Here is a 14,588-nt window from a genome sequence, read left to right on the forward strand (position 1 = left end):
GTAATCTTGCACCAAAAAAAAAAAAACCTCTCACATCTTCATTCAGACAAAACAAGGAGTGAAGAGAGGTCAAGACACCAACAGTGAGACTTGACTACATTCCGTTTGGAAGGCAGTGCAAGTGCTCTGCTTCAGGGAGGAGGCCCAGCCCCCCTGCCGTCTCCTACACGGGCCGGTATGAGCTCCAGAGGGAGTGGAGGCCGCTCCAACGGCACACTACCACAGACCAAGATCTGCCAGTTCAAGTTGGTGCTGCTGGGCGACATGGCTGTGGGCAAGTCCAGCCTGGTGCTGCGCTTCGTCAAGGGACAGTTTGACGAGTTCCAGGAGACAACCATAGGAGGTGAGGACTGGGACATGTAGACTGTGTGTTAGTGCAGGGCAATATGTCAGTATTATATGGTTATCATGATATGAGACTTTATATCATCTTAAAATATCAGATTATGTAGTGATATGACATAAGTGTTGTCTTTTTCTTGGTTTTAAAGGATGCATTACAGTAAAGTGTCATTTTTAGAACTTACTAGACTGTTCTACTTGTTGTAACACTTGCCTTTAACCACTTAGTCATTACATCCACACTACTGATGATTATTTATCAAACATCTCATTGAACTACCTACAATATCGTCACAATGTTTCTTTTATCCTATTTGTATCATTAACATAAAACATGCTTATTAACTCGAAAAATGCATTATTTGGAATTAAAATAATAAAGTAGTTGCACGTAGAAGGTAATGTATGAGCAACCCGCACAGAAGAATGACTTAACTAGTTTTCATGGGAGCTCAGACCCGTCTTTATAGAAGCTCAGCTCCCACAGGCTCCCACATAATTTGAACCCTGACAAAGGGGTAGCAAAAAGGTGCATGACGGTACATTTTAACAACATCATTATCCTCTTCATGTCCAGCTGCATTCCTGGCTCAGTCGGTGTGTCTAGATGATACCACAGTGAAGTTTGAGATCTGGGACACTGCAGGGCAAGAGCGATACCATAGCCTGGCTCCCATGTACTACCGTGGTGCTCAGGCTGCCATCGTTGTTTTTGACATCACCAAGCCGGTACAGTATAAACAGAGTCATATATAACTCATTTGTTAATGTAGGTCTGGGCAATCTTGACAAATTGTCCTCAGTGTTATTATGGTTTATTTCTCAGCTAAAACAGTCTAATAAGTGAAGAAATTAGTAGAGATGGATGATCTATATCAGCCAAATTACAACATCATTATTTGGTTGGCTTTGATAGCATGGGATGGGTACTCCTCTCTTTTCTTCTTCTCGCTCTCTCTCCTCTCCCCCTTTATGTGTGTGTGTGTGTGTGGGGGGGGAGGGTCTTTAGGCTATACTGTCAAGGCCTGTTGCACTTCACTAAGTTTGATAAAACCTATTAGTTTTGTTACCTGAGCTGTCCTTCATTTTTAAGGCAGAGGGCAGAAATAGAAAATAGTTGTATAGTTGAATTGTATGCTGTGTTCTAGTGCACTGTAAGCACTTGAATCGATGTATTATTATATTATTGTCATACTGAAAATTTGTGATGAACCGCCATACTGTTGCTTTTGTCTCTGCATTCATTTGTATCGTTTATTCTAGATAATATTTAGGCATTTTTTAAATCAATTTTGCTGGATTTTGAGCAGTTATTGGGCTGGAAAGCATCAAACCAATCTGGCAACACTGAGCTTGGCATCAACACGCTCTGACACAGTAGGTGGTGGTATTCAACTTTGTAGTTGTTTGCAAGCCACCAATCAACAAAATGAAGAACACAATAACTATCCCTCAAGGGTTTCCAGAGGAGGGAGAAAGTGTACAAGATTTTACACAACAAATCTTTTCAAAGCTATAGAATATAAGATTGTTCATCTTTGTTCACTACACTTAGCCTTTCTTACCCTCAAGTATGCATAAACTACAGAGCATGAACTTCTTTTTAAAATACAATTATTTTTCAAGTATCTGTAATTGGTGTCGGCTGGAAAAAAAAAATAATTTCATGCATCCATAGAAATCAATTTACTTAACTGTAGAACCTACTTCACAGTACTAGATAAAAAGATATCCTGAGCCACAAATATTAAATATTATTATAGCTGAATATTGTCCAGCTCTATGCTTACATCAGCTTCAGTTGGTGAACAGTTTGTCTCCTAAGTGATGAATAAATTCCTGTGGTTGTGGTCTGTGTGTTGCTGGTTTATCTGACCTTGGTGCTGTGTTTGTGCAGGAAACCTTTGAGAGAGCCAAAGCCTGGGTGAAGGAGCTACAGAGGCAGGCCAGTCCTAACATTGTTATTGCCCTGGCTGGGAACAAGGCTGACCTGGCAGAGAGGAGACTAGTAGAGTACGAGGTAACACCACTGTTTGTGGTTATAGTCTAAACTAAACCTTACATTTCTGAAGGTGGATGGTAATCACCGCTGATAACAGGTTACGTGTGTTATCAATTAATGAATACTGGGTGGTTAGAAGTAGCCACAGTCATTGGTACGGCTGGCAAGAGAAATTGCACTTCTTTTTTTTTTGTGCGAACAATGTACAAAAGGATTAGAATAGAGCGTAGGGATCTGTCAAACATTTTGTGATGTCTATATCCTGGACTATAAATACATTTTTACCAAACCAATCTGGCTACATTCAAATACTGGTGGAAAAAACCTTGCCAGTCAGCTGCTACCTGACAATGTTGCATTCAAGAGCAATTTTGTCAGAAAATCTTGAATACACAGCATGAACAGTTGTTGCAGAGGCTGCACTTTAATGCTCACAGATTTGTGGAGTGCTGTCAGGTCTGTGCTCTACTGAGTTGCTGCTATTTGTAGATAAGAAACATTTTTAGTTCTCATCAGGTTTAGGCTTTTTTTAGTGTTGGAAGTTTTTCAAATGACTGCTGATGTTATATTTGTATTTGTTTGTGTCCTGTATGATAAAGGAAGCCCAGACATATGCTGAAGACACTGGCTTACTCTTTATGGAGACCTCTGCCAAGACAGCCATGAACGTCAATGAGCTCTTCCTGGCCATTGGTGAGTGTCCTTTCTTTTACATTAGAACTCAAAATTTGTTTTGTATCAGAAGACAGTTAAATTTAGACCAAAGGTGTCATTACTCCTGTGTTAGAGAGTATATGTTCAGTTCATGTTGTTTGGCTGTTAAGCAGTGTTTCCACTACAGAAACTCTCAGGTGTCTAGGAACCTTTGCAGGAACTTGGCATGTTTCCACCGCAGGGCCCAGCATCTTCTAGGGACATTATTTTACCCCTGAATGATCCGTGCTTGGTGGGTAGTACTTTCCAAAAGTACAGGAACTTTGGGGGTTGGGCTTGCAGAGCTGAGTGTTTCTGATTGGTCAAGCACTCACCGTATTTTATTTCAGCTGCCATTTTTTTGAAATCTGCAGCCGTAATCTTTTTTTGTGTGTGTTCATTGTACTTGGACACATCAACATGGAGTTAGAGAAGAGAGCACATGACATTATTGGATGGACCGACAACAAAGGTCCATGAGCTGGATGTATAAACAATGTGTACACACAAACACCATGCAGAAAAAGACATGAACTGGTATTTATGAAGGAAAAAATGTCCCAAGAATGTGCATACCTCATGCATACTTCAGACCAGGTGTACACACGTTTTCTAGAGATAGCAGTGGGTATAATGATGAGGTGGACATGAAAATAAGGTAAGAGATGTAACCTTAGAGTAAAAAATTCTTGAGGTAGTTTTCTGATTTCACTGATTGTTACCTCTGCCAAGGAGGAAATGTTTTCACCCATGTCCGACTGTTTGTTTGTTGGTTGGGTAATTTAACAGCAGGATTACAGAAAAGCTACAGAACACATTTCCACAAAACTTGGATGGGGGATGGGTCTCAGCCCAGAACAGACCCCATTAACTTTTGGTACGGAAGAAATCTGGATAAAAGGATGGATCCAGGGATTTTTACGTGTATCACTTTAGAGTGATACACGGCTATTGTTTGATATTGGATTAGGCAAACTTAATTTTGAATTATTTATGAGTGATAAATGTTATCATTCTTTTTAATATCTTGTATCTTTATTTTATCTTTTCATTTGATCCTGATTTTTTAAGCCCTTTGGGGTAAAGTCTGTTTTTGAATATGAGCTTCATAGATTAATCATTAATCATCCCTCTAATGTTTCATAATGATTGAGATATCACTACAATGAGGGTTGACAGGTACATTTGCAGGCACTATAAATAGCCGCTGCAGTGCATAATGGCAGCTGTTCTGATTCTGTTTGAGGGCCTCACTCATGAAACAATCAGTTGTATGTTGTTCTGTGCCGTTTTTCTCATTAGCTGCATTTACATGGACCCTTATATTCCACTTATGATCAAAATAATAGCTCAATCAGAATAAAAATGCCTCATGTAACCACCTCAATCAGAAGACTGATCTGATCCAGACTGTTCAATAGGAAAATATATGCATCCAATTACCTTATTAACACTAAATCTGATTGTTTCTCTCTCACTGGAATAATACATTTTTTTACATGGGGACAACATATGGTGACATTGCTTCTGGGAATGGCAACAACATGTCAGTAGCAAACCAACTGGTCTGTGGCTAACTTTTTTGGTAGAAATGTTAAAACGTTTAGGGATTGCTTAATGCCTCAGTGGTCAAAAGGCTCAAAACAAGGAGTTGTTGGTGGGAAGTTCAGCCATACGCCAATAAACAAGTGATTAGACATTGTGATATATAATTATCTTTAAATACATTTTCTGAAATTCCTCCTGATTAAAGTACTTACTTTGATGAAAAATGTCAGGTGATGGTATCCAAAGATTGGTCATTGATGATTTCAGTGCAGATTCAGATCTCTGATTTTAAAACAAAAAAAATGTCCTATTGCTCTGAGTACTTTCTAGCTAGAAAGTGGAGTCTATTGTTAATTGTGATAAACTATTTATGACTGATATGTCAAAATATTTCACTTTGTCCTCTTAATGTAGCAAAAAAGATGCCAAAAACAGACACCCAAAACCCGACACATGCAGCGCGACATCGGGGAGTCAACCTTCAGGACCCAGATGCCCACTCTACCAGAGCCTGCTGTGGTGGAAACTAGACCTCTACAACTCTCACCAGTATTCCACCATCCACACCACCACAGCCCTTCAACCATCCTGTCTCCTTCAACCAACTTACAGGGGTGGGCCTGGTGTGGGGAAACCCAGTATCCACTCACCCCCTTACCCTCCATTCATCCTCCTGTCCAAGCAGACAGAAAATCAGAGACAGAAATTCGAAGGAGAGAATCAGAGGAAAGGAAGAGCAAAAGGAGATGGAGGAGAAAGACACAATGTTCCACATCTGTGTCTCTTGAGTCACTGAGTTCCTGCATTTGGAAACTATGAGGGGAGGTATAGAAGAGTGAGATTGAGAGGAGGGAAATAAAGAATGTGGAAGACAGTGGCAAGCCTGTTGTAGTATTTAGCACTAATTGTGATTTTTATTTTGTTTTCATTCTACCTTGCATCGTTTCAGTCACAATCCTGATGCACAAAATGAGCAGCACACGCTGGCAAGTAGCCGAGAAAGGAAAGGAGAAAAAAGGGTCAAGACATTAAATTATAAAAGCCAAATGGGTAGGTTGTGGCTGCTTTCTTTTTCTCCTTTGTCAGAGCCTGCGCCTGCTTGCTTTGCTTCCTCCTAGTCCTGATTCAATCACATCCTGCTGTGAATACTGCCACATATTGTACCAATGGATTGATCCCATAATTTGAAGTCCCCCTCTGTCCTGCCTGGCCTTCCCTGGTGTCACTAGCACTGTCCAGTCACATCCAATACAACCCATGGCACAGTGTTTCCCAACATAAGTCAATCTGTACGTATTTATTGTCCGCCGTTTTCTTCTGTTGACTGTTGGTAGTGATGCTTTCACTCACATTACTGCTCTCCCTTTGACCAGATAGAAACTTAACTAATTATGTGAGGGAAACATTCAAACTTCTACAAAGTTCTGATATAAGATTTAAGAGATTGATTGTATTCACAAGGATGATGATTTTTCATTGTTTTTCAGATACAGACTTGCTTGTTTGATGAAAGGTTGAAGTGCAGTGTTCCTCAAGTGTTTTTGGTTTCAATGCTTGAGTGCTTATAAGGGAAGCACCACGAGCTGTAGCTCTTTACAGCAACAACATAGACCTGATATGGAATATACTTAGTCCTATGTATAAGCAGGGAACGGTTACCTCTAACTAATGACTACTTGTAGCAGAGAACATATCCCCCAAACCCAAAGACTAATGTTGCATCAAATACAAGACTTACTAAGTCCCTGTTTTTAATTACTAGCTTAATCTCACCTTGCAATTATCAGAGTGAGTGATGGGTCTAACTGGAATAGCAGGAAATGTGGTTGTCCATTGATATCTCTGCCCAGATGAAATGATTGGCATCTGATAAATGATAAAATATGGTATATGATATATCAGGGGCTGATATGTAATAAACCTGTACCATGCCCTGTAGGAGAAAATCTACCATCTCGTGTTTAATGTATCCCTCCTGTCCCTTGTCCTTAGGCTAAGTTGTTGGTGGACATGAAATCATTGTGATCTTAAATGGTTTTACTGATTTATTTAACTCAATATGATGCTCTAAACTGAGTTTTGTGCTTGGTGGCTGTCCAAGGCTTGGCTGAAGAAAATGAGCAAGGAATTGATGAAAACACAAAAAAACAGAAGTGCCTAATCCCAGTTTTCTTTTTCTGTGAATCATGTTTGGAGCTTTCTTTAAGTGTGTGCTTCTTAGGTAAAGTGCAGGGGAACCATTTCCCTGACATTGGCTTGTACAATAAACCAATAACATGGCACCCTGTCGTTAGGCTATATTGTATTGGCTCTTTGTATGGATGTAAAGAGCTCATGTTGAATACACTGTATGTTATATATTGTCTTAATTTTAATGAAAGTATGTTGACTTTAGCAGAGCACACTTGTGAACCTGGAATGGATCATTGAAAGGACTCTAATCAATGTTATAAATCTGTTTGATTTTAACAAATATTTGTGTCCAGGAAAGTCTTTGCTGTATTTTCAGCTTGCATATTTAGGCATTTTGATAAAAAAGAAAAGAAAAAAAGATTTGAACTACAATGCCATTTTCATTCAGTATTCAAATACAAGCAAAAATGATTCATCCACCCCCCCAGGACACAAACGGCTCCTCAGCTCATTATATACATTGGACAGCATTTACTTATTCATTATTGAGTGATCACAAGTAGGTTCAGTGTTCTGTGCACTTAAATTAATACTTGATTTTTCCATCAGCTCCTAGAGTATGTATAGTGTTCAATAAAGCTGTGAATGGCGCTTTGAGTGCAGAATGCTGATTGCTTTTCTTTCACTTGCCTCGTGCCTCAGATAAGTGAAACAAAAGACACCAACAGTCACATTTTTATTATTTCCTTTTGAGAGTTTTACAATGGTTTCATGGTGTCATTAATTCAGTTCTAAAAAAGGGTATTTTCATGTTCTAGCCTCTTGTCTTGAAATTACATACAAAGTACAAAAACACAAAAAGCAAAGATCGGTTTCTAAAAAAATGTTTGGTTTGATTAAAATAATAAAAACATATTTTAAAAGGGGAAGTTCAACCAAAATTGAAGATTCAGTCATTATGTACTTAAGTTTTGTAGTCCAAAAAACATTTCTGCAGCTTCAAAGCAAAACAGCATCATAGCATTATCCTAAACAACGGAAATGACTGGGCACTTGATTGAAAACATAATTAACATTTATTTACAATTAACATTATTTATGCCCTTGACTCACGTTGATGGGCTGATGCATTCAACTCAGCAGTTACAGTGAAGATCTATTTTGGATCTCGGGGCTTCTGGAGACTTGGATTATGTTGGACGAGCTGTATGGAGTCATTTTATATTTTTCTTTTGTTTTTTTAAGTTTTAAAACAAGTCCCAGACTAGTTCAGTTGTTTGGGAGAATGCTGATGATGATGTCATGCTGTTAACCTCCAGAAATTTTGTGTGGACTACAAAACTTCACCCAGCTTTCCATCTGCATGGAGGAGAGTATATAATGAGTGAACGTATCCTTTAATAAAGAGACAACATTTCCATGGCTATTACTGCCTTTCTGTAGAAATGGAATGCAGAAACGTAGCTATTTTGTTGTGTACAGTCTGCTTTTAAGGCCTTTTAATAATGCCATATCTCAGGCAGACAGTTAATAAGTAAATTAGGTTTTTCATATCAATTTAAACTAACGGAGAACTGTACACTTCAAGACAATAATACAGATTGAGTCCTCCACTTTCACCTGATCTCTCCCTGACCTCTAATCCTCACTCTCCTCATCCTCTACTGTTGTATAGATGACCTGGTTCCTGCGTTTGATTCTGGGAGTTGTGGTTTTGCTGCCAGGATCCCCTGTCTCATCACTGGTGCGTTTTAGGATGCGTACAGCTGTGGCATCCTCATCATCGCCCTCAGAATGCCCTTCCCCTTCTGCTACAGACTGACAGCGGGCTACTGTTGGAGTAGAGTGGGAGGGAGGTGGCAGGTTCAATATTTGGGACAGATGAGTAGGTGAGGTATCAGATTTGGGATCGGGCAGGACCATACGACTGGGGGTGTGAATTTCACCTACATGTCCCTTTACTGCTGCATCTGAGGTGGACCTGTCCTTGACATCATCCTTTCCTTTCTCTCCCTCCTCTTCCTCCCACTCATCCTCTATTGTGATCTCATCTGGATTAAATGAATTTGACAATCCCGAAGTGTCGCTTGGGTACTCACTGGGCTCATCCACACTTCCTAAACTATTTCCATCTTCATCATCCTCCTCCCCTCCAGTATTGCCCTGAGCTCTCCCAAACCCATCACCTCCCTGCCCAGCCTGGGCGTACATGTCTGTGAGACCTAGTGTGGCACAGAGCTCTGTCGTCTGAGGGTTGGTGTTACAACTGGGAGTAGCATGGTGCTGGGGCTTGTTGGGCTCATAGGGTGTCACAGTCTGGCAAAAGTTGTCTGGGATGGCCAGTTCACCGCTCAAATCCTCCATCACCTGCATCATATCTGCTTCTGACGCGCTAAAGTCCCACCTGATGGGTATAGACAGTCCATATTAGAAAAGACACCATGAACAGAAACTGTTAGCACAACAGCTTTGTGTTTAAGTGAACTGTAAAGATATGAGAGGGAAATGTTAGCTACTCAGTCAGATTATTGACAATTCAAGACAGAAATTATTTTTATGTTTTTAAAAGGAAAAGTTCACTTAAGTATGAAAATACAGTCATTATCAACAATCATCTAATGGGAAGTCAGGTGAAGTTTTTCTTAATTTTTTAAAAACAAGTCCATCTACTACATCTACCACAGTTCTTTAGGATAATGTTGCAACGCTGTTTTGTTGTGAAGCTACAGAAATGTTCTGTGGACTACAACACTCTACTTTCCATTGGCAAGGGGGTGAGTAGATGACGACTGCATTGTGATTTTTGGCTGAACTTTTCCTTTAAGCATCAATCCCAAACACTCAGTTTCAAGCTGGTCTTGTCTTTTAAAGACAATAAACTTGGTATTAAAAAGAAGAAAAAGCTTTGTTCACAGCATGTACTTCAGGGCTGAAGGTGTTGGAAACTGCAAGATCAACAGCTAATGAAAAGGAGAAGAAGAAAAAGTGTTTTATTTATCGAGTTATTATTTCCAGAGAGTATTTCTCTACTTTGATTTTGTATATTGTTTTTTATACTTACATCACCTGAGAGGTTCAAGCCACACCTGTATGCTATTCACTACGCAAACTCTGTGTGCATATTTAAGCCTGTGGCCAATTGCATCTTTTCAAGAGCTCGATGAAGTGCTGAACCAAACGCATTGCTGTGGTCAGTATTAATAAAAGGTCCTTGATAGTCTTGTTGGATGGGTGTGCATTCTTGACAACATTATTAGTATTAGTATTAGCTAGAGCTGCAATGATTAGATGAAACATCGATAACTCGATCGAGAGAAAATTAATTCTCAACTATTTTGATAAGCAATGAAATGTTATATTTATTTTTCAAGCAAAAATGTCAAACATTATCTTTTTCCAGCTTCTTAAAGGTGAAGATTTGCAGCTTTTCTTCGTCATTTATGACAGTAAATAAAGAGTCTTTGCGCTTTGAACAATTTTTTGACTTTAGAGACTAAATGATTAATTGATTAATCATGAAAATAACCAGCAGATTAACTAACAATGACAACAACCGTTACGTTGCAGCCCTAGTGTTAGTCATTAAAATGATTGAGAAATGAATATGCAAATTACTCAATAATGACATCAACTGCTGTATCCCTAGAATAGTCAAATATATCCAGCCTCTTCAAATCAGTGCAATAGCAAGAGCAGATAATTACAGCATGATGAAGGTGTATGATTCCCTTCTATACATAACCTGTACCTCTATTAACCCCCCTGTAAACAATAGAGTAGCAGCGTGAGGTAGGATACTAAGAGGAAATAAAATATCATTTAAAAACATACTCAAAAAATAAGATTAAGTAGAATAAAAATGCTATATTCACTAAAAGGAATCTGTGTGCATATTCCTGTGCAATGCTCACAGATATACAATACTCAAAATTTGTAAGCGCTATTGGGATATGGGTGCATATATGCATGTGCATGGATATGCAACAGAAGTCAAATGAAATGTGTTGCATTATTTTTGGAGACCATAAATATTCACAAAACTCAAAATAAAAATTAAGATATGTCACAGAATAGTGACAAGTGAAACACTAAAATATCCTAATAACCCTAACTCATTTTGCGTAGTTTATATACAGTGTATACACTCATACAGGTATAAAGGGTAACCATTCATTTGGTGTGTAATGTCAGCTGTATATTTAAGCAGCTACATTTTGCCAAGTCTAATGTAACAGTCTTATTCTCAATGACAGACTTACAATCACAGTCTAGCTATGTTACTGCTTTAATTATTTTGTCTTTTGGTTTAGTTAGTAAACTTTAGAGTTTGAAACAATGTAAACTCATATATAGTATATCATATAGTGATGTTTATTGTCCTTCTCACTTTCAGTTAATTGCACCTGCTCTGCCTGCAATTTTATATTTAAATGTCTGTGTACCGTTCATGCAGGCCATTATTCTCTGGGGGGTTCCAGGGGTGTGGGGTGATTCTTTGTAGGCTGTTGGTGGCCTTCAGAATAGCGAGCCACTCTGGATCATACTCAAGACCCTCAGATGAACCCGGTCTCTCTGGAACATCCACAATCTGCAACACAAGTATACTTTTCATGCTTCGAACTGTCACCCCTTCACCACAAACTAAACCGTGTATTTTAAAAAACAAAACCTTCTCTCACCTGTAAGAATTCCCTGTAAGGCAGACATTTATCCAGCGACAGGAACTTGGTAACACGTGGGGCAGCATTACTTTTGGGCTAAAGACAAGAGAACTCACTGAGTTTGTGTAATACATTTAGTATATTAGATTGGTACCCACAATTATTAAAATCACAATCTAAAATGTACCAGTAGCAACAATACAGTTGGTCCAGAAAAACTGTCACTCTCACCGGATGCTGCATAATGGCAGCAAATTTCACATGAAGATGTGCAGAGAACCAGTAGCTGGGCTGGAGGTGAGCTAGGAGCTCCTCAGCAGCAGGACTTCCCAGACTGTTGGACTCTACTTCCTGACGCAGAAATTTCTTCTTTCGCAACAGTTCCCCTGTACTTCCATAGTGGTAGATTCCACGAGGCCAGTCATGGCTCATGAAAATGTCTATGGGCATCTGGATCTTAGTGGAAATAAACATTCATGAATCAATATACACTGATTAGATAACAATAATAATAATAATAATAATAATAATAATAATAATCTTCAAAATTGTATGCAAGAGAACAAGTTGAATCTGTGATATTTACCTGTTTTAATTTGAACACCTCAATATTTCGGATGTGGTATACACTTCGAAGGGTATCAGGATTGTATGGAGGGAATTCGTGGTGACCTTAAAGAGCACATATTTCTTGTAAACACTTACAGTACTAATAGTGTGTAAAATTATAAACATTAACATAGAGGCTTTGCACATTTTACAAGCTTTACTCCCATCAGTTCACACCTGGCATTAGCATGAAACTCAACATATTGTACGTCTTAAGTTACCACTTGATATTGGATCTCACTTCCCTGCTCTATAAACAAATAAACACATACATCACTGCTAGAAATCACTGCAATGCTTTTTACACAATTAAGAAATATCTTCATATATAATGTTTGCTGAATTAATAATAAGGCCCAAATAGTTGCGAAGGTGTTCTAGTCCGTGTTTCACAAAGTTTATAAAGCTTCTCCTAACACAACTCACAAAATGTTGCATTTTTTTAATTATTTTTTTTTAAATAGAGTCTGGGGATTTTCTCCATGGGTGCCAAAGAAGTAGTCTATACTGGTTATGGTCTACTGCATTTGTAAAATCTGTTTGCTGTCAATAAAATGTTGTCTTCTCATAAATTCAGTGTACATGATTAAGTTAAATTTAATGTTGAATTTACAGGGCTGTGTGAATAATTCAGAATTTTGTCGTAGCAACTTTTGGCAAAGTTTGTTTAGTTTCTCCTCACCTAACCTCTCTTACAATCACCTGATTTGTAACAGTCTAGAGATATTGGGGTTTCTCGTTCAATGGTTGGTTGAAACCGACAGTGTGTTCACAAACATCTGCAAACATTGGTAGGTTAAGAGAGCCCCGACATGTAGTTTGCATTACAGTGAAACACATGGAAATCAGACTGTGTGTAATTCATTCTTCACGTTGTTGTGGTGTCTTCTTGTTGTTTCACAGGGGACATCAGTTGAGTAAGCCGTCCTTTGACGTGGCCCAGGACATATATGTGTTCACACTGCTAACAGAATGTGCTCACATGTAGCCCAGACCACCTCTGAATGTGGTCCGAGCAATTGGATCTCAAATGCGTCCTCAGTGCGCCTCGAGGGTGTTCACACCTGTACTTGAACAGACTCAAAATAAAAAAAATAACCTCACCCCTTCTGTAGTCATGTGATTTGAAGATTCCAGATAAGCCGCCAATTCTTATCCCTCTGTAGCGAATAACACCAGCATAACCTAGAAAAATATTTACTCGAGTCAGGCCTGGGAATTAATAGACAGACAGGTAGACAGACAGAATAATCACAACTACTGTGTACGGTTCCCTACCCAGATAATAAATGTTGGGTGCCACCCAGCCACCATAAGGCAGCTCCTGCAGGTGGTTGGAAGCCTCATGGTTCCCTCCAATGAAAATAGTCAGGACTGGAGCCTTCTTTTCTCCAGAATAGTATCTGCAACAAACACAGTTATATTAATGTTTTAAACGCTGTTGCACTTCTTGAAACATGACATAGAAGGACCGAAGAACTAACTTGTAAAAGGTCTGCATCATTCTGTACTTGGCTGGTACTGCCATGCACTTCATGTCTCCTTCATTTCGCACTGCTTGGAAGTCTCCACAGCAAAGCAGCAGGTCCACTTTTACCCCTTCCTTCTTCTCCAGATACGCGATTGTCTCGTAGATCTTGTCCAGCTCCCCATGACAACACCCTTCTACTGCAATCTTCATGCTGCACAACAAGTAAGCTGCACAGTCCCAGAGAAAACCACAGTCTTGGCTTATAGGCTATTCTGTGCTCATCAAGGGGCTGTCAGCCTCCACACACAACGATGCTGAAGCCTGCTTCTTAAAAAATATGCTCTTGGTGACCTGTGGGGATAAAACATCAAAACATTGGTGATGCTATTCCTTTCACTATGAAGTATCAGAAAGGCAGGAGAGGAAAAAAGTGGAATATACATGAGGAACAATAACGGGACAACGACTTAAAACTACCCACAAGGCTGCTTATCAATAGTACTGCCAGTCAGTGTAAAAAGAGCTGACAACAGTTGTTTTAATCGGTTACCTTTAGTTCCACAGTCGTTGTGAACACAAAAGAAACGTGGCGACCGGACAGTAAAAATGCATGTAAACCTGACTATTATTGACAAATGTGGCTGCGGCATTTAACCTATTATGCGTGTCAACAAGGCCTTTTCAACCCTTTGTCTTCTCTGTGTACCGACAGTAACGTCTACTTACTACACACAAACAGCAAATTGCCCCCTAAATATTAGCAACAAAGCAAAACGTGCAATATCTAGCCACGCTACTTAGCTAGCTTGTTTATCTAATGTAAGATAACGCTAACGTTACAACAGCAAACAGGGAACTATATATGTCTTACATACCAGAACAAGATAAGCTGAGAACAAACTGTGCACTTACGGCGACGAATGAATAACTGAAGAGTGTGTTTGTATGTTGTATACTCCGAAAAGTTACAAACTTTTTCTGAAAATCATGTTTACGCTCCAGGTTCGCAGAGACGCGATAGAATGAATTTTCCCACCTCGCGTCCACCACTCACCGCACATGCGCAGAACGTCCCATATTTGAGCAAAGCGATTTTGATCATCGGCGGTAGATTCCACGAAATATTTGT

The 14,588-nt window shown here is 39.2% G+C and overlaps 2 protein-coding genes across 3 annotated transcripts; one reads left to right on the forward strand and one right to left on the reverse strand.

The window, feature by feature from the left end:
* The first annotated feature begins 51 nt into the window (after positions 1-51).
* On the forward strand, positions 52-7,369 carry rab5b (RAB5B, member RAS oncogene family). The gene is made up of 5 exons (XM_084362739.1): positions 52-343; positions 920-1,071; positions 2,240-2,362; positions 2,944-3,037; positions 5,000-7,369. The coding sequence occupies exons 1-5, from the start codon at positions 178-180 to the stop codon at positions 5,113-5,115; spliced, it is 651 nt and encodes a 216-aa protein (XP_084218865.1). The 5' UTR covers positions 52-177; the 3' UTR covers positions 5,116-7,369.
* dbr1 (debranching RNA lariats 1) lies at positions 7,367-14,498 on the reverse strand. 2 transcript variants are annotated; one of them, XM_084362737.1, is made up of 9 exons: positions 14,372-14,498; positions 13,473-13,810; positions 13,267-13,391; positions 13,093-13,173; positions 11,966-12,051; positions 11,611-11,835; positions 11,398-11,475; positions 11,161-11,306; positions 7,367-9,122 (listed from the first exon to the last, which is right to left on the reverse strand). In XM_084362737.1, the coding sequence occupies exons 2-9, from the start codon at positions 13,667-13,669 to the stop codon at positions 8,357-8,359; spliced, it is 1,704 nt and encodes a 567-aa protein (XP_084218863.1). In that variant the 5' UTR covers positions 13,670-13,810; positions 14,372-14,498; the 3' UTR covers positions 7,367-8,356. The 2 variants fall into 2 exon arrangements, with proteins under 2 accessions (XP_084218863.1, XP_084218864.1); XM_084362738.1 differs by having other exon boundaries at positions 14,335-14,498.
* Positions 14,499-14,588: the final 90 nt, after the last annotated feature.

The sequence above is a fragment of the Pagrus pagrus genome (assembly GCF_965226575.1).
Source record: "Pagrus pagrus genome assembly, chromosome: 9".
NCBI classification, from domain to species: domain Eukaryota; kingdom Metazoa; phylum Chordata; class Actinopteri; order Spariformes; family Sparidae; genus Pagrus; species Pagrus pagrus.